Raw genomic sequence first — 18668 nt, forward strand, 5'->3', positions numbered from 1 at the left:
AATGTAGATAATTTGTTTGAAGCAACGCACATATTTGCTACAAATAGACCATACAAACATATGATTTATGGGTGGAATGTCGAATGTGAACTTCACCCAAACTCACATTAAGATGAATAAGAACAATAGAGGATCCATTACAAAAGAGTAGTGAAGAAGAATAAACTAGCAATATGGAACTTGGATACAGAACTCAAAACCAAAATTTATTACAATAATAATTTAGATGAAATCTCACAATACTGGAACAATGTTTCTAATATATAGAGGATTATGTATTCCCCGTATATATATACGAGTTGACATACCTATTAGGTCACATATACACCCATATGAATTGGAACATTGGTGACGACAAATATAATCAAATAAAGAGAGGATGATCATACACACTGTTTCTTTTTTTTCTATTTTAGAAAATTGGTAGCAAAACTCCAAAATCAATAGAGAGAGTTATAAGTACAACAAGTAGCAACAATGGAGCCAATGCAGATGACAAGCGATGGTAGAAGAGTGGCATTCAAGAGATGGCCTCTTCCCAAGTATCCTCCCAATGTTATGGTTACATCCGCCACAACCCGAGCCAACGTTCCAGCTTCTGTCGACAGCAACCCTCCGTTGTATGTTCCTTTCGACAGCCTCGATGACATTACTCGTGATAACAACGACAGATTCACACCTAAAAAAACCAGAAAAAGCCATTAGAAATAGGTTGGTACTTTAAAGCAGAAAGCAGAGGTTTGTTTAGTTATTATACCTTCAAGCACTTCAGCAGCTACGAACATAACAAGACCTGAGATCACATATTGTGGAACAGTGTATGGAACAAACAGATTGAAACTGAAGAGAATCCCAAGGAAGACGATGATCTCAGATGTTAAAAGGATTTGCCTGTGAGAGAGACATTGCAAATCATCACCAAAATAACTATCAAAGTTTTGGATTCTATCATTAGGTATACAAAACAGGATCATCAAGCTTTTTAGATCAAAGTATTACATATTTGGTTCGGTTTGAGCTCGGGATTCCAAGATTACCTGTCTTCAAACATATTACTTATGTAACTTCCAACCAAAATGTTGATTGGCAGCACCGTGAGGCCAAGGCAGGCTAGGAAGATGGCAACAGAGCTTGTGGACCAACTAAAGTAGTATGAAGTAATGACACTAGACTCTGACAGTAGTATTTCCATTGCGTACTTGAGCATGAAGTAGATTAACAGTTGAACCTGACAACCAAAACAGACAAAGATTTCAGTCAGGTAAACTTTTAGAACTCCGAGTATTCTTCTATCAAAGTTATGTATTTTTCTGGATGTTGACGAGAACTGATGATGGTACCTTAACAGATGGAGTAAGAAGTTGGTAAGCTGATCTGAAAGAATTTGCAGGTTTGTGAGAATCTTCTTGAGATTCTTCGCTTTCATTGCAGTCCTCTTCATCTTCTGGCTTGATTCCTGAAGTAATCAGCAAGGGCTTTCGAAGACCTTCCTCGACTCTGCTACTTTCAACTCTATCTGTCACTGCATCAACCAAGAATCCAATTAATTAGTTTTTGTTACAATAATAAAAAAAAAGGAACAGCTTTTACTATCAACAATCTTCAAAAGCAGATTACTTGATGTTGTTTCATTTGGATTGGTTTTTTCTTCATCCTCTGTGTCACGCAATGGCTCTTTAAATGATATGCATAGCCATACCAAATAGAAAAGCCAGGCCACAGCCATAACCCACCCAGGCAAAGTAGACTGATTAAATGTAAACTTGTAGAACTTGAATTTGATTTGGAGTAAACCAGCAAGCGCGGGACCACAAGCCATTCCAAGTGCACTAGCACTCACAAAACCTGCTGATGCCTGCATTCGGATTCTCAAAGGCACACAATCACTAATATATCTCCGGTTCACAGCTCTTGCTGATCCCAACCTGCAAATTTAAAGGGTTATAGTTAGTTGTAGAAAAGGTTTACTCTTTCACACGATTCATAGGAAAATGTTTTAACTTACCCACAACAGACACGGCCGAGTAAGAGAAGCGTNTCATTGCAGTCCTCTTCATCTTCTGGCTTGATTCCTGAAGTAATCAGCAAGGGCTTTCGAAGACCTTCCTCGACTCTGCTACTTTCAACTCTATCTGTCACTGCATCAACCAAGAATCCAATTAATTAGTTTTTGTTACAATAATAAAAAAAAAGGAACAGCTTTTACTATCAACAATCTTCAAAAGCAGATTACTTGATGTTGTTTCATTTGGATTGGTTTTTTCTTCATCCTCTGTGTCACGCAATGGCTCTTTAAATGATATGCATAGCCATACCAAATAGAAAAGCCAGGCCACAGCCATAACCCACCCAGGCAAAGTAGACTGATTAAATGTAAACTTGTAGAACTTGAATTTGATTTGGAGTAAACCAGCAAGCGCGGGACCACAAGCCATTCCAAGTGCACTAGCACTCACAAAACCTGCTGATGCCTGCATTCGGATTCTCAAAGGCACACAATCACTAATATATCTCCGGTTCACAGCTCTTGCTGATCCCAACCTGCAAATTTAAAGGGTTAGTATTCGTTGTAGAAAAGGTTTACTCTTTCACACGATTCATAGGAAAATGTTTTAACTTACCCACAACAGACACGGCCGAGTAAGAGAAGCGCTATAGAATTGGCATCATAAGCCAACGCATACATTAAGTTTCCAATAAAGAGCGCAATGCTGCTAAACACAAGAGGTTTGAAGTAAGATTTGTTGGACCACGCGCTGAAATAAACTGATGAGAAAACTTGAGCGATAGCCATAGATCCAATGACAACACCGCAAACCGTTGCTGCAGCACCAAGGCTCATTGAATAGTCATCTGCTGTAGGGACGATGATATAAGTGTTGACCATGTACAAAAATGTATTTCCTAGATTCAGGAGTAACGAATTAAAATGGTAAGCCCGCTCATCGATAGCATCCTCTGAAGGAGTCACCAACTCATCTTGCATGATGAGAGCATGTTGTGCCAAGAAGTTAAGGAAATTTGTCGAGTGCGTTAGCTTGTCTACTGCGGTTTTTATTGCCTCAACCACTGGATCCTGCAGTGTTCAAGGCATGGATTAGGATTAACAAGAAAAGCTAAATAGAGGAATCTGAATTTATATATTTGAAATGTAGTACCTGAAGAGGAAGAACGGGTTGGTCATAAATTGAATAAAAGCTTCCTTCATTTTCTTGAAGCTCATGAAGATTGCGTGAAATAGCCCCAACAACAGCTCCTACACCCTATAAATTTTCCATACACAGAACACATTTCAGATCCGTAACAAGAAGAGCCTACAGATGAAACAGTGAAAGAGTGGTAAGAAAAAGTTAATTTACCACATGCTTAAAGACTTGTTGAAGCTGAGAGTAAGGATGATTAGCTCGGGTCTTCACGTAATAATCAGCGAATCTATAGCCAAACCGTTTGTCAAATTTCTTAAGTATCTTGCGCAGACCAATGGCGTTAAGCTCAACGAACTTCAGAAGCTGAAGAAGGTCTCGTCCAACGTCTCTGTATGATTCTCGTAGCTCAACAATTTTTGATATATCAGGCTGCTCAAGTATAGCATCATGAGTTTCCCTCAATATGGCTAATCGCCCTGCGAGCAACCCTTGTTGTTCCAACATGAAAAGGACAGTTGTCTCAATCTACAAAACGATGAATCACTTTCAATATCTCGAACAATTTTAACACTATGAAGGAGTTCCATGTGATCATCATCAGAATGGTTAACAACATCTAAACGTTTCATCTAATAAACAGAAACAAAACCTCAGAGATACACGGACAATAACAATTCAGTGAGAGTAGTATTCGAATAAAATCATCTTGACGTAACAACATACCTGAGTATCGAGCATCCTTGAGAAATCTTTGAGAACATGGCGAGGATGTTGAGATCCGCCTTGGATTTGCTCAGCATATTGCTTCACTTTCTTCTTCATCAATTTGTAATTGATGTAATAGCTACAAGGGAAACCATCAAATTATCATTTTGATCACAGGATAAATTATCATGTGGCTAAAACAGAGATGTCGTAAGAAAATGCATACCCTCTCCATTCTTCAATTTGTTTCCGCTGCAAATATTTCCCAAAGGCCACCATCTTTTTATCGCATAGAGCAGCAGAGCACAAAGTTATAGATAAGAGCCTGAGAAGAATGTCGAAATTAGAACACCCTGATACCACTTATATATAGATTTTGCATTTTTGTCAACGTTGACAAACCAAACAGAGAATGGGTTTTNCTACAAAACGATGAATCACTTTCAATATCTCGAACAATTTTAACACTATGAAGGAGTTCCATGTGATCATCATCAGAATGGTTAACAACATCTAAACGTTTCATCTAATAAACAGAAACAAAACCTCAGAGATACACGGACAATAACAATTCAGTGAGAGTAGTATTCGAATAAAATCATCTTGACGTAACAACATACCTGAGTATCGAGCATCCTTGAGAAATCTTTGAGAACATGGCGAGGATGTTGAGATCCGCCTTGGATTTGCTCAGCATATTGCTTCACTTTCTTCTTCATCAATTTGTAATTGATGTAATAGCTACAAGGGAAACCATCAAATTATCATTTTGATCACAGGATAAATTATCATGTGGCTAAAACAGAGATGTCGTAAGAAAATGCATACCCTCTCCATTCTTCAATTTGTTTCCGCTGCAAATATTTCCCAAAGGCCACCATCTTTTTATCGCATAGAGCAGCAGAGCACAAAGTTATAGATAAGAGCCTGAGAAGAATGTCGAAATTAGAACACCCTGATACCACTTATATATAGATTTTGCATTTTTGTCAACGTTGACAAACCAAACAGAGAATGGGTTTTGTGGCATACGGAAAATGAATTAAATACAAATACATAATTATATTATCCAAAGTCAATAGCATTCATGAACAGTCATCAAATCCCAAAATGGAAAGGAGAGAACGAGAACATTTCCAAAAACATTCTTGACACATTCAAAAGCTCCTGAAGACTTAAGATATACAAATCAATCCACAACAAGCCTTACCCAATGGAGCTAACCAAGATATTCTAAACTCAACCTCATCACTACACAAAACAATCTCACATTTTACAGTCAGTAATCAAGATAGTCACAAAGAAAGCTATACAAATAGATTCAAGAGGCATAAGCACAAGTCAGATTCAAAGGATTAACGCGAACCAGCTTGAGGAAGTGAAAGAAAGAGTCAAGGACCAAAAAAAAACAATTTGACTCGAGCACGAAAAAAATCATAAAGCATCTAAAAGGAATAATCCTCAAATGGATAGTGAATTTGCTGAGTAATCTGGTAGTGCTCAAGCACAATTACAAATTACAGTTATAGAAACCAAATCAAGAAAATTTCCAAGTTACACTTTCTATATAAAAAAAAAACACATTTATAAGAAAGTCAGCGGCTAAACATGGCTGGCTATATCTCAATAAGCAGCCATGTGCTTANTCAGGCTGCTCAAGTATAGCATCATGAGTTTCCCTCAATATGGCTAATCGCCCTGCGAGCAACCCTTGTTGTTCCAACATGAAAAGGACAGTTGTCTCAATCTACAAAACGATGAATCACTTTCAATATCTCGAACAATTTTAACACTATGAAGGAGTTCCATGTGATCATCATCAGAATGGTTAACAACATCTAAACGTTTCATCTAATAAACAGAAACAAAACCTCAGAGATACACGGACAATAACAATTCAGTGAGAGTAGTATTCGAATAAAATCATCTTGACGTAACAACATACCTGAGTATCGAGCATCCTTGAGAAATCTTTGAGAACATGGCGAGGATGTTGAGATCCGCCTTGGATTTGCTCAGCATATTGCTTCACTTTCTTCTTCATCAATTTGTAATTGATGTAATAGCTACAAGGGAAACCATCAAATTATCATTTTGATCACAGGATAAATTATCATGTGGCTAAAACAGAGATGTCGTAAGAAAATGCATACCCTCTCCATTCTTCAATTTGTTTCCGCTGCAAATATTTCCCAAAGGCCACCATCTTTTTATCGCATAGAGCAGCAGAGCACAAAGTTATAGATAAGAGCCTGAGAAGAATGTCGAAATTAGAACACCCTGATACCACTTATATATAGATTTTGCATTTTTGTCAACGTTGACAAACCAAACAGAGAATGGGTTTTGTGGCATACGGAAAATGAATTAAATACAAATACATAATTATATTATCCAAAGTCAATAGCATTCATGAACAGTCATCAAATCCCAAAATGGAAAGGAGAGAACGAGAACATTTCCAAAAACATTCTTGACACATTCAAAAGCTCCTGAAGACTTAAGATATACAAATCAATCCACAACAAGCCTTACCCAATGGAGCTAACCAAGATATTCTAAACTCAACCTCATCACTACACAAAACAATCTCACGTTTTACAGTCAGTAATCAAGATAGTCACAAAGAAAGCTATACAAAAAGATTCAAGAGGCATAAGCACAAGTCAGATTCAAAGGATTAACGCGAACCAGCTTGAGGAAGTGAAAGAAAGAGTCAAGGACCAAAAGAAAAACAATTTGACTCGAGCACGAAGAGATCATAAAGCATCTAAAAGGAATAAACCTCAAATGGATAGTGAATTTGCTGAGTAATCTGTTAGTGCTCAAGCACAATTACAAATTACAGTTATAGAAACCAAATCAAGAAAATTTCCAAGTTACACTTTCTATAAAAATAAGCATTTATAAGAAAGTCAGCGGCTAAACATGGCTGGCTATATCTCAATAAGCAGCCATGTGCTTAGAATGATACGCTCACGCAGAAATCAATCACTGAGGACATTAAAATACCAAATCAAATCAAATCGAAATTTTTTGAAGAAACAATCAAAAACTCATCTCATTTTCTTACTTTAAAAACTCTTGCATTTCAGTTCACCACGATCCTTTTGTTCTCAGCACATAAGAACAAAACAGAGATCTTAGTTAAAAACTCATAATGTTTTTTTTTTTTACCTCTGGTCTCTCCTCTTGTTCTTCTTCTGGTTCTTCTCGAATACAAAATGCTGATGTTTCCTTGAGAGATCTTATACAGATGAAATCTCTGGGAAAAAAGAAAAGGATTATAATAGTGGAGCTTAAGGGATCAGAACACACGAGCTTAGCATTAAGGAAGGCCTACACAAAAAAAATAATAAAATTTTGGTAAATATTAAAAGTATAAATTAGATCTTAGTGGAGTCAATGATAAATGTATTTCCAAAGCAGCCAACTTGCTTTAGTAGGCCAAATTGGGTTTGCCCTGTTAAAAGAAAAGAAAACTCCACACCTAGCAAACATATAAAAAACGCCAAAAAAAGTTTTGAACTTTTTCTAACATGGAGTCGCATCAAACCATAGATTCTCTACTTTTGTCAACTTTTTCATTCTCTCTGAGCAAATCAAACAAAAAAAAAAACAGAACACAAATGCAATACCTTAAAGTGAGAGAATTGATTGGAAAAATCCAAACTTTATTGTCCTGATTTCGAGAAATAGATGACCATCAACGTGACAAACCTGAAATAAAAAAGACAACAAATCTGGATCAAAACATCGTTCTTTATACAAAGAAAAGAACTGAGAAAGAGAAACACAAACCCCAGAAGAAAAGCTTCGATTTTTGTGTAGACCCAAAAGAACCCAGAACGATAAGAAAAAACAAAAGAGGGAATCTTGGAGAGAGTCTGGGGACTAATTGATCATTGGGGTAGATCGCAGAATCTTATAAGGAGAGTAGTAATGTGATTTCATCAAATCGCATACGCATTTACTCAGATGGACCCAATCATTGAGGACAAAAAAAAAAACTTGGAACATCAAATCGTGGCTGCCGAAAGTGTCCTTAATTTTCATGTTTTTAATAATGAGGGCTTTTATATAATTATATGAAACTTCTGGGGGGAACAAAACCTGAAATTTCGGGGTCTAAATGAAAATAAAACTATTTAAGTCGGCCTCTTATGGAAAAAAAAAAAAAAAAAAAGAAGTAATTAATATAACGTTGTTCCTGATATTCTCTGTCGTTATAGAAGATCATATGATTTAATTAAGCATATAATCCGAAACTGAAAAGGAAATATAGAAATAAAATATTTTTACAACTTCTTCTTCGATTTGATTTGATGTGTATGAAATGATATAAATGAATAGGCATGGAGTCGTGTAAAGTGTAGATGTGTCCCGTATGGCCCGTATTCAAGTTGTCTTCATCTTTTGTCATGGACTCTCATTGTGTCCGTATTCAATTTTTTTATACATAAAACGACACAATTTTAGTTGGAATATTTAAATAATTAGGTGGCAGATATTTTTTCATATTATTGCTTTTTTATATAACCATTAGTAGTGAGGACAAAAATATATGAGATAACTTGTTTTGGACATAAAACTTACCAAGAATAAACATAAAACTTACTATAATATTATTATGCAGCCACATATATATATATATATATATATATATATATTTAAACTCAATTTGTATAAGTTTACCTACAATAATCTATCATGATGGATCAGTGGTCCAACGTGATACTCATTTTCTAATAGAGGACCAAAATGACACTCGTAAATATTCTATTAACCCAATTATTGTATTAGAAAACGTGTAAAGACTAATTTTTTAATTACCATATATGTGATACACTACACATATTTTGTAGATATTGTAATACAGTATATTCAAAGTTCTAATAGTATATTCTGATATAGTTTAACTTATTTTAGCAGCAGAACGACATAGAAGTTTTAAGAACATAGGAGTATAAATCTAATATCAATAGCAACTTTTAGAGTTTGAATCCTAAGTTAATCTGATAAGTATTAATCTAAATATCATCATATAATACCTTATTTAAGCCGCATACCATTAAAGTGCTTTTACGACGCCTATAATTTCTACAGAATATACATGTATATATAACTTTGCATGGTGTCAGATTTTTCTTGGTTTAATAGGAATATATTAAATAACTTAGTATAAAGCATAAATTGCTAAGGCTGCACTCATTATCGCGTCTACATTTTAGTGGTCACCATAATTAAATCTTATCTTTTGATTTGCTAAGGTTTTCTTCTCTGATGCAGAATTGAAGAAAACGCTTTATGAGTAGAAGCCTAGAAGCTAGTGTCTGTGTGTCTAGTGGCATTATGAGTGCACGACATGTGTCTTTGACACCAAACTCTACTTTTGAATCCATTGCCATGTATAAATTGTAAAACGGCCGGAAAGTAATAAAAATACAAAATAAATAGCTAAAGATAAAACCAAAGCATAGCAAGTGCAGTTGTGGTCTTGTGGACCTGTGTAAGAGAGTATGAGAAGATGGCATTAAAAGAATCTAAATCGATCTTTAATTTGTTTTGGTGAACTGATACTCACTAGCTAGCTAGCTACTTCTTTTCAAAAAAATGAATATATAGTTTTATTGCTAAAGTGATTTACAAATATACTGAAGTTATATGTGGTTGATTACAAGGTGATTGAGAATACTTGAGATCGATATTACCTCAAAAACAAAACTTCTATATCTTTCGAGACAATGATTTAGTGCATTCATATATGATATAACCGGACCAACGGCTTTTGACGCACATAAAACAGTAAGTTGGTTGTTTTTGTATTAATCTGCTGATTGATAGGTTCAAAACAACTAGAGAAAGTAATTCTAAATATATTAAATATAACGAATAGACGTTAATATTTTAAAGAGAATTTTATAATCAACATAGTGAACGTTTACTAGTACAATGTACAATAGTCAGAATATGTAAACCGATCGTCTATTATTATCAATAAAGAAAAAGAAAAGAGTTGTAACAATTAACAACCACATGTTTAAAACCAGAAAGAAAAGAAAAAAAACAACCACATGTTTTGCGTCGTTTTGGGATCTTGATCCGCATTTGGCAGGGAACTGAATTAGGAATAATTAGGCAGGGATCTTGATAACTAGAGTAGACTCTTTAGGGGCCTCTATTGTACGTAGTCGTACGTAGCAGATTTGCACTTGGAGGTGGTGAATATATGGTGGATTCTTCTGAGCAGTAGATCAAAGTAAGAACGTTGTGATTTGATTTGCTGCGGTTAGTGTTTTTACCCTCTTGACCCTAAATTTGATTGGCATAATAAAGCCGTTTTGTTTAATGGAAGGATTCCACGCCTTCATTTGTTGTTCTTGTTGTAATCGGTTTATTTATAACTGTATGGTATTTTTAAGGAAAAAAATTGAAACCACATGTTCTATTGAATAGGGAAAAAAGAAAATAGAAAAAGTAATTGTGGTTTGCGACAAAGAGAAAAAATCACTAGCACAATGAAAAACAATTGTGGATTTTATTCAAAACTCAAAAGAGAAAAAAAGTTTCAAAACACTAGCACATTTGATTACATTTTTTATTTTTTTGGTCCTGTTCAATTCGGTAAAACATAGAAAGATGGATATATCATTGTTTTAATGATGGTAACTTCTGATTAAAAAAAGACAGTTAATGATATGATTTATAGTCATAATGATGTAAGAACATTAAATAGGTGTAGTTGTTTGATGAAATGATTACTACGTCTATAACCCTAAAAAAAACATATTTTTGTTAAGGATAATGATTCGATGATTCGATCACAGTCGCACAAAAAGACAAAATATGATACAAGGATCATAACCGAACTAAACCGAAAAATATCGTTGCATAACCGGAGGATACACAAGATGATTGTAAATAGATATAATTCACAAATTGTGTAAGAACTATACATCTTAACTAGAACAAAACCAGGCAGAACCAAAGAAACAAATAAGCTTTGATAAAGCAAAATAAATTTTCACCTCTCAATCTCTCATAACTCATAAGAGAAACAGAAGATGCCATAACTTATGAGAGCCGTAAGCGAACTTCATAAAAACCGATCTAAGCCGGGTAAAGAAAGAACAAATTGTATAAGAACCAAAATGATCATATAAATCAACTGTATGAAGACCGATCTAAACCGGATAAAGAAAGAACAGAAACATAACCGGGTATTTTCATAGTCAAACCGGAAATTTCCATGGTTTACAAAAACAGAAACAGAAATAGAAACAGAAACAGAACAGAAGCCTCCTTTGCCAGCTTCTCGTTGCTGCTTCCACTAAGTAATTAACCTTTAAGCCTTTTAAGATCCAAAAAGGCAAAGGTATTACATAGTGAAAGGAGCAAAAAGAAGCTTCGAGCAAAGGCAAAAGGCTTTTCCCCTACATTTCAGACACACTTACACATATCTTTTTCCCTACATTTTGTTCGAAATTATATATATATCGACATAAAGACAAGTCTTTCGTTTCCTTTTATTTTACGGTTTACCGGTGTTGTTTTTACGGTTTACCGGTGCTGGACTTTACCATTCTTGAGATACTTTGACTTGTAGAAGTTCATTTTCCCTGGTGCAATGATCTTTGTTGCTCCTAAGACACACTTGTGGTACGAAAAGTCTTCTGTTGTCTCGTCTATTCTTACAACCTCAAAGCAACGGGAATCCCCGTGCTTCGAATTAGCGACCTGCATTAAGAAACCGGGTCAGGATCTTCTATGTTTTCAAGGATTCTCTGAGTTTTTTCTTTTTCTTTTTTTTTTTAATATGATTTACCCGGATTCCTTGGAAGCCTGGTCCGATCTTCTCAGCCATGTTGGGGTGGAAGCACAAAACCATGCTGACAAAAGTCTCATCTCTCTCACTCAACGGAGCATTGATTTCGTAGCTGACAAAAACAACACATGTTATAATTTGCAGCAGGCAAAAGGAATATATCAAAACTTCGACACTGAGGTTGTGTTTTTCGACTTACTTGTAGAGTATGAGTTTCAGTGACCGGGAAAGATTCTCAATGTCGTCCCATGTAAACATCGTTTTAAGCTGTGACAGAGAAATCCCTTTCCCATTGAGTGCCTTGAAAGCTTTGGGAAATCCGGTATCAAGCATGTTTAGTGGCTGGACTGTGAATCGGTCTGATTTGTGCGCAGAGCTTGTTGCAAGCTTTGTCACTGTCTTTAGAGGTGTGCTACTCAGAACTTCATACACATCCACCGGTGTAGTAAACCCATGAACCTGATGCATGCATAAAGACACTCATTAGACCAATAGAAGTTGTGATCAAAACGGATTAAAAAAGTAAAGTTATTAACCTTTGGCGAAATGATGATTTCGAATTGATCTCCAGTTCCAAAACCAGGAACTTTTCCCCAAGCTAAGGCGTCGATAGACCCTTGAAGCTGGTCTATGACACCTTCCTTAGCAGCTTTGAGAAAGCATTGACTTGGACTCTGTCGAGATTAAGCAAGCATTAAGTATCAAATCATATCCAATATAAGCTTGGTATAAGGAATATAACTTGGGATTAGAAACATACCGAGAAGCATGCTTGAGTAAAAGGTGCAGGAGTGGACTCAGCTTGTCTTTGTTTACTCCAACCTTTGGCGTTTAATGCCACAAATTCTCCGGTAATAGAGAGACTATCAGCTACGAGAAGCAGATGTTCTCTTAGTATAGTCTTACCGGTATCTGACACCGCAGACTCCAAATTCTGCAGCCACAAAAAAAAAAAACGCTTAAAACTTTAGAAGCAGCGTGACCAAGAAAACAAAGAAATTGTTAAAGAAACCGATACTGACTGCTACGAAAATGTTCCGTCCAGCGTCTATTCCAAAAACCGAGCAGCATTGTCGGATATTATCAGGATGGCTTCGGCTCCAGTCAATCATGTCCATGATGGGAAGACAGGTTTCTAAGAGAGCACTCCAACAGTTTCTTTTTCCCCGATCTCCATACATTGTAACCCTCAAGTAAAGCTCACCTGCCAAATGATTCCCGTTCCTTTTTGGAGCTTTTGGACGGTCGGTCCACAAAACATCGACCTTTTTAATCTCTTGGTAACCTGCAAAAACAGATGAAAGAACTCATAACGATAATAACAAAACAAGAACTGTTCAGCTTGCTTGTCTTTTTATTCATCCAGTTTTACCTTTGACAGGAGTGTCAAGAAGAAAAGGGATCAAAACGAGACGAATAGCATCAAGTTCCAAAGAGGAGTGCTTTGAGGCTTCGATTACAGTCACCGTGATGCAAAAGCTATCATCCTTCATTGCCTTATCGTCTGAAGAGCAGTGGTTCCTAATCCACAATACATAAATGTATAACAAATCAGTGTCTAATAAAAACATAAAAAGCTATATAAAACATGTCTGATACAATTTCAGGGATGTTCTTACGTGCTTTGTATATCCAAATCAACTAGATTAAGCTTCAGTTCTCTGATCCTGCTCTTGTACTGCTCGTTTAATGAGGAAACAACAGATTCTGCGTTCAGTTGTTTCTGCTTCAGTAGTTTCTGTGAAATTAAAAGAAGAGGTTCATTAGAATCTGTTCATAATCATATATTGATGTATGTGGCTTTATGTGTGTATGAGTTTGTACCTCGGAGATGTGAAAATGGCAGACCCACGGGCTTAATGGTACTTCCGTGTTAGTACTTGGAGAGAATCTATGAACCAAAGAAGACCATAAACATTTGTTAAGAGATTCTTTTAACCAAAAAAGATTCATAAAGAAGTCAGTTGAAGTTACCAACATTATCATAGATGTTGAAACGATCTCTGAGAAACTAAGTTTCTCCAAGTGGTTCTTGATCTCCAGTGCCCCGTATTCAAACCCGTGCTTTTTCTTTGAAAGGGTTTCAGACAAATACAAAGACACAGTCTGTTCTCGTTGACCTTTCTTTGACCCACATTCCAAGGTATTCTGTAGAAAGAGATTAAAGGCTAATTAGAGAAATGTAAAAGATTCAAGTGTAAACGACAAAAGAAATCAGGAAGAAGAAGACCTTAAGATTCAGAAGCGGCGAAGTTTCAAGAAGGCTGACTGGCTGGTCCAGTGCGCTGTAAGCTGCCTCAGATAATGCACAAGCAGAGAGTGACCCAAGTGCTTCACCGGTGATCTCTTCAACGGGACCATCAGTCTCATAAGTAAACTGGACTACCTGGTTCCCGAAAGAATTTCTCACTGTACCATCATAAGCAGCGTATATGTCCCGCATGAAGAACATCAATCTTCTGCTCAGTGTCCCTGGGAGATCAGCATTACCACTGAATGAGCTGTCACGACTTGTAACTGAATGAACAAAAGATTCCAACGGATTCAGACCCGTTAGAAACGAATTCTCAATGACTCCATAAGGAACATATGACTCTGTAGCGGTTTTGTCTTCTCCCTTTGTACCGCCGCGAAGTGGGCTGTTAGGGTCGTTCCAAGAAGCACAAGTCAGCTTGCGCGGAAACCCAAAGGACAAAGCAACTGCAGAATTCTGCAGACCAATACACATACTGTGCTGAACCAGCTTCCCAATATTACCTTTGCTACCAGCTTTCGACATGATCAAAAAAGAATTGGATTGGTCGCCATACCTATACGCCAGTGCCTGAACATCTCTGTAAGCATCCTTAAAAGCACTAACTGCAAGTTTGCTTAATCTAGCTGATTTTTGTCTATCATAACAGAACCGGGCCAAGTCCCCAACTGCATCCTCTTCCTCGTCCTCCCCATTATCTGCAAGAAGATCTCTCCAAGATTCAAACATTAGCTGTTGCTTGTTGCAGACTTGTTCAGCTTCCAGCAATCCGTATCTAATCTCATCAGTCAAGTTTTTACGAGACTGTGGATCAGAGGAAAGGTACAAATCCGCCAAGGACACACTCAATCCTCGCATCAACAACCACTGAGATAGCATTTCTTGAGCTGAATGGATGATTTCAAGAACTTTCCCTTGGTCGTGTTTAAGCAAGCCCTGGATAAAATTCCCTTCTACATCCCGGAGCCAAGCTGATCCTTCAGAGGAAGACAAAAGCTCTCCATTACTCACAACCACATCATTCAGAGGGTAAGTGTAGTCAAACCCGGGAGGAAACAGCATCCCAAAAAGCTGCATTCCCGTCCATTGAGGCTCAGTGCTAGAAGGAGAAGCTTGGATTATCGCAGGCGGAGGAGGCTGAAATGGGCAGTACATTTGAAGCTGCTGGATCTGAGCTCGATTCAGATAACAGTTTTTCTCAACATTAACCAGATAAGCTGCCGTCATGCTGTCCTGTCCTAGAGAAAGCAAATTCCGACCATTCTGTCGGTTAATAAGCTGCTTATCCAAAGCAACAAGCTCATCAAGCTCAACCTTTGCTTGAATAGACTGAGGAATGTAACCGTGAAGACAATCTCCATCAAAATCACCACGAAACGGCAAACAGCAGATAGGATTCAGGGAGACAACAGAGATCGTAGGGAGGGTTCTAACAGACATTGCAATAAGAGAATGCTGATGAATCGAAGGCGGTCTGTTCATAAGCACTGTGTCTCCATCCATTAAAGGCCTGAAAATTTTGTCTCCAGCTTGGAGGTCGTCGATTTGTCGAATAGCCACCAAGATATCTCCTCTTCTCACAAGCACCTCTTTACGTAACACGAACAGTCTGTGGAAAACGTAAGCGACAAGCCGTTCCTTGTTCCAGTCGTTAAGATTCTCTGATACTTGAAGCCTTTCTGCTATCGTCTGGGGTATGCCAATCTCGTGAAGATTCAAGGAAGGATCACCAACTACTACTGTCCTGAATGAATGATCACTTCTTTTACCAAGCAGCACGTCTTTCATGAACCTTAGACCACATAGTGTAGGAGTGTCTGACTTCTTTTGGTATGGATTTGCTGAATCTTGACTCGAAGACACAGTCTCCGAAAAGAGCTGTGTGAAAAAAGAAACTACAATTACTAATACCTTCAACAGAAACAAGAGTTTAATCTATCAGAAAACTACTGCTTACTCTGGAGTATTGCATGCATTCGATCACACGAGAACTCAAATCAAGTGTGTTTCCCTGGAAGCCGATTAGTTTCCTGTAGATTCGAATCCGCTCATCCTATGAATTTGTAACCAAAAAAAACCGAAAAGTAGTAAGAGAACAATCATAGCATGGTGTGACTTGCAAACAAGTTACATAGAAAAGCGTATAACTTACAAAGATTAATCGGGCTCCGTTAAACTGATGGACTATTTCGGTTACACGGTAAGCGTTTGGTGTAACAGGAAGAGATGCCATACTTAAAGAGTCGAACATGGGGATGTCCTTCTTGATGAGCCTCTGATCAATCCCAGATAACAGAGTATAAGCCTGCAAAAAAAAAAAGGTGAAAATTTCAGAAAACTATATATAGTATGAAAAAATTTATCAAGTCTCTGAAGTTATACATTCCACTATTATGATATTACCTGTGCATGCGTTAGAATACGTTTGGTTTCTTTCAGACAGCTCTCGTCAATATTGGGGTCTTTTGGCAAAAAACTCCAATAGTCAGATGGCAATGTTGACACTCCCCGTTTCTTGAGTTTCATCACAGACTCTTCGTTTACTTCAACAACGATTCCGGATCTCCTGAAGACTTCTTTAGTAGTTACCCTAAACTTCATTAGAGGATAACCTGTATTCGACTGAAACATATAAACAAAAAACATGAAAATTAGAGAGTAAGAACAAAGTTTTTTTAAATGAGAAAAATTAGTTGTAATCAAACTACTCTTACGGTGCAATATCTACATCTATCAGGTTGGTCTTCTGTAATCTGTAACAACAAACAAAGGCGACATTAGTATAATGTAGTTCCAAAACACACAATAAAAGGATTTGGAAAGACTCTTGAACCTGAAACTGCTTTTTATGAATGTATTTACAGCCAGGGCAGATTTTGTTGAGCAACGCAGCTATCTCCTTGAGGAAGTACGGGTTAATTATCGGATACTGGAAATGTACAACCCCAAAATGCCCTAAACAGAAAGAAACAGAAGCATATTCAATGAACTGAACATATATGAGCCAAGAGATGCAACAACAATATTGCCAAAACCAGATTCTTTACGATACCTTCGCAAACTTTTCGATCTTTGCTGCCACAGGTTCTGCAGATAGCATCCGGATTTGGTAGCCCTAGCCGAGAATCAGTCACCTGATTCGCTGATTCGACCGGTATAACAGACATTTTCTCCTATAACAAGGTGCCATTACATTAAATATATGCTCAATCTACTCGAGGAGATTAACGAAGGACAACACTTACTCGATCATTATTATTTGAAATCCTAAAACCAATTGAGGTTAGAGTTGCCATGGGGACCTGAAGCTCCTCGCAATCGTTGTCCATGTTGAAGAGACTCCTACAAGAAGAGAAATCATCAATACGGCCAATCAAGATACTATAGTGAAAACATCAGTACAACCTTTAGTGATCAAATCTCCAATGTGCAGGATATGAAACAAAACCAGTATTAAGCATTTCATCAGCCAGACATAAACCAAACAACTCTATCTGACATATTGACCACTGAGAAACAGACACAAAAGGTTTTAAACTTCGAACACATATCATTAAAAGTTTACATTTACTTGATTAGATTCACTGATTGAATACAAACAGAATCTACCACAAACCCAACAAATCAAACTAGAGCAAAACTACACCAAAAGAAGGATTTAATCTTTTGAACTCTAACATTGATTGAAACTTTCGTACTTTTGGACCTTAAACTCATAAGCTAAAATCTCACTGATAGATTGTGTGTCGCCGGCTACAAGTTCTTGGGATCATAAAAGGAAAGAAATCGTCAAAAGGATCAGTTTTTTTATATATATGTACCGTCTCTAGTCATCAATCTAATGGTGCAAAAATATGAAACAAAAACCAATCTTTAGCTTTTCACTGACCAGACCACAAACCAAACAACTCTCTCTCTCTCTGGTCAAATATTTGACGAAAGAGAAACAGACAACTTTTGTTAATGGACAAAAGTGTTACCACAATCTGTCTCTGTGAGTAACTGGCCCCTATCAAAAAACAAGTTGAAGAAACATAGATTCGAAATTGAATTACTGATAGAATCTAGCATGAACCACCCAGAAAAGGAGAAAACATGTTCAGACATAGAAAGATACTAACTCAAAAAAAAAAAATTGTAGAACACACACGCACATAAAAAAAAAAAAAAAAGATTCAAACTTTGAACACACATTATTCATGGACCCAAACCAAACAAAACAAAAAGTCACTGACAAGAGATAAAAGAAAAGGACAAAAACCCTTTTACAACTTCTAAGGCCTCACAAAAACCCTTCTCTCGCATTGAGACGATCTCTCTAAAACAAAGATTTCAGATAAGAACATGCATAGAACAAAGAGCTTAACTTTTCACAATCATACAAAATCAACAAGCTTTTAGGAAAACAGAACAAGATGTCCACAGACAACGATCGAACAAAAGAACCCAAAAAGAAAAGAAAAAAAAAAACAAGAAAAGGAATCAGAGAGAGAGAGATAGAGAGAGAGAGAGAGAGAGAGAGTGATCAATCAAGAAAACTCAAAGAGAGCAAAATTTACCGAAAAAGGTAAAAAACGAAAGCAAACCCAGAAGAGGATTGAGACAAAGAACAATGTAGTTACTTACTTGTTTCGTCGAACAGAGGATCTCACTTGGTAGTAATGATCCAATTGAAACAGTGCACTGATAAACAAAACCTTCACGGTTTCTGATTCCAACGGAAGAGCCCGGAGAAAAG

General features: G+C 36.8%; 3 protein-coding genes across 4 annotated transcripts; all 3 read right to left on the reverse strand.

Annotated features, from left to right (window-relative positions):
- LOC104703914 (SPX domain-containing membrane protein At1g63010) lies at positions 241–4201 on the reverse strand. 2 transcript variants are annotated; one of them, XM_019228119.1, is made up of 11 exons: positions 4078–4201; positions 3870–3990; positions 3360–3671; positions 3159–3263; positions 2622–3076; positions 2234–2541; positions 2058–2138; positions 1341–1441; positions 1038–1228; positions 758–891; positions 334–679 (listed from the first exon to the last, which is right to left on the reverse strand). In XM_019228119.1, the coding sequence occupies exons 1-11, from the start codon at positions 4128–4130 to the stop codon at positions 441–443; spliced, it is 2100 nt and encodes a 699-aa protein (XP_019083664.1). In that variant the 5' UTR covers positions 4131–4201; the 3' UTR covers positions 334–440. The 2 variants fall into 2 exon arrangements, with proteins under 2 accessions (XP_010418305.1, XP_019083664.1); XM_010420003.2 differs by lacking the exon at positions 2058–2138 and having other exon boundaries at positions 241–679; positions 1341–1510; positions 2207–2541.
- Positions 5494–7022, reverse strand: LOC104705196 (SPX domain-containing membrane protein At1g63010-like). Its single transcript, XM_010421169.1, has 4 exons — positions 6925–7022; positions 6005–6103; positions 5797–5917; positions 5494–5598 (listed from the first exon to the last, which is right to left on the reverse strand). Exons 1-4 carry the CDS (start codon positions 6939–6941, stop codon positions 5494–5496), a joined length of 342 nt encoding a protein of 113 aa, XP_010419471.1. The 5' UTR covers positions 6942–7022.
- LOC104703915 (DNA-directed RNA polymerase IV subunit 1-like) lies at positions 11060–18662 on the reverse strand. The gene is made up of 19 exons (XM_010420005.2): positions 18557–18662; positions 17176–17272; positions 16983–17103; positions 16764–16885; positions 16645–16683; positions 16334–16552; positions 16083–16235; positions 15888–15983; positions 13907–15808; positions 13655–13824; positions 13501–13567; positions 13296–13414; positions 13049–13197; positions 12699–12961; positions 12437–12610; positions 12213–12350; positions 11876–12135; positions 11677–11788; positions 11060–11588 (listed from the first exon to the last, which is right to left on the reverse strand). The coding sequence occupies exons 2-19, from the start codon at positions 17257–17259 to the stop codon at positions 11412–11414; spliced, it is 4365 nt and encodes a 1454-aa protein (XP_010418307.1). The 5' UTR covers positions 17260–17272; positions 18557–18662; the 3' UTR covers positions 11060–11411.

This window comes from Camelina sativa, chromosome 7 (genome assembly GCF_000633955.1).
Source record: "Camelina sativa cultivar DH55 chromosome 7, Cs, whole genome shotgun sequence".
Lineage (NCBI taxonomy): Eukaryota > Viridiplantae > Streptophyta > Magnoliopsida > Brassicales > Brassicaceae > Camelina > Camelina sativa.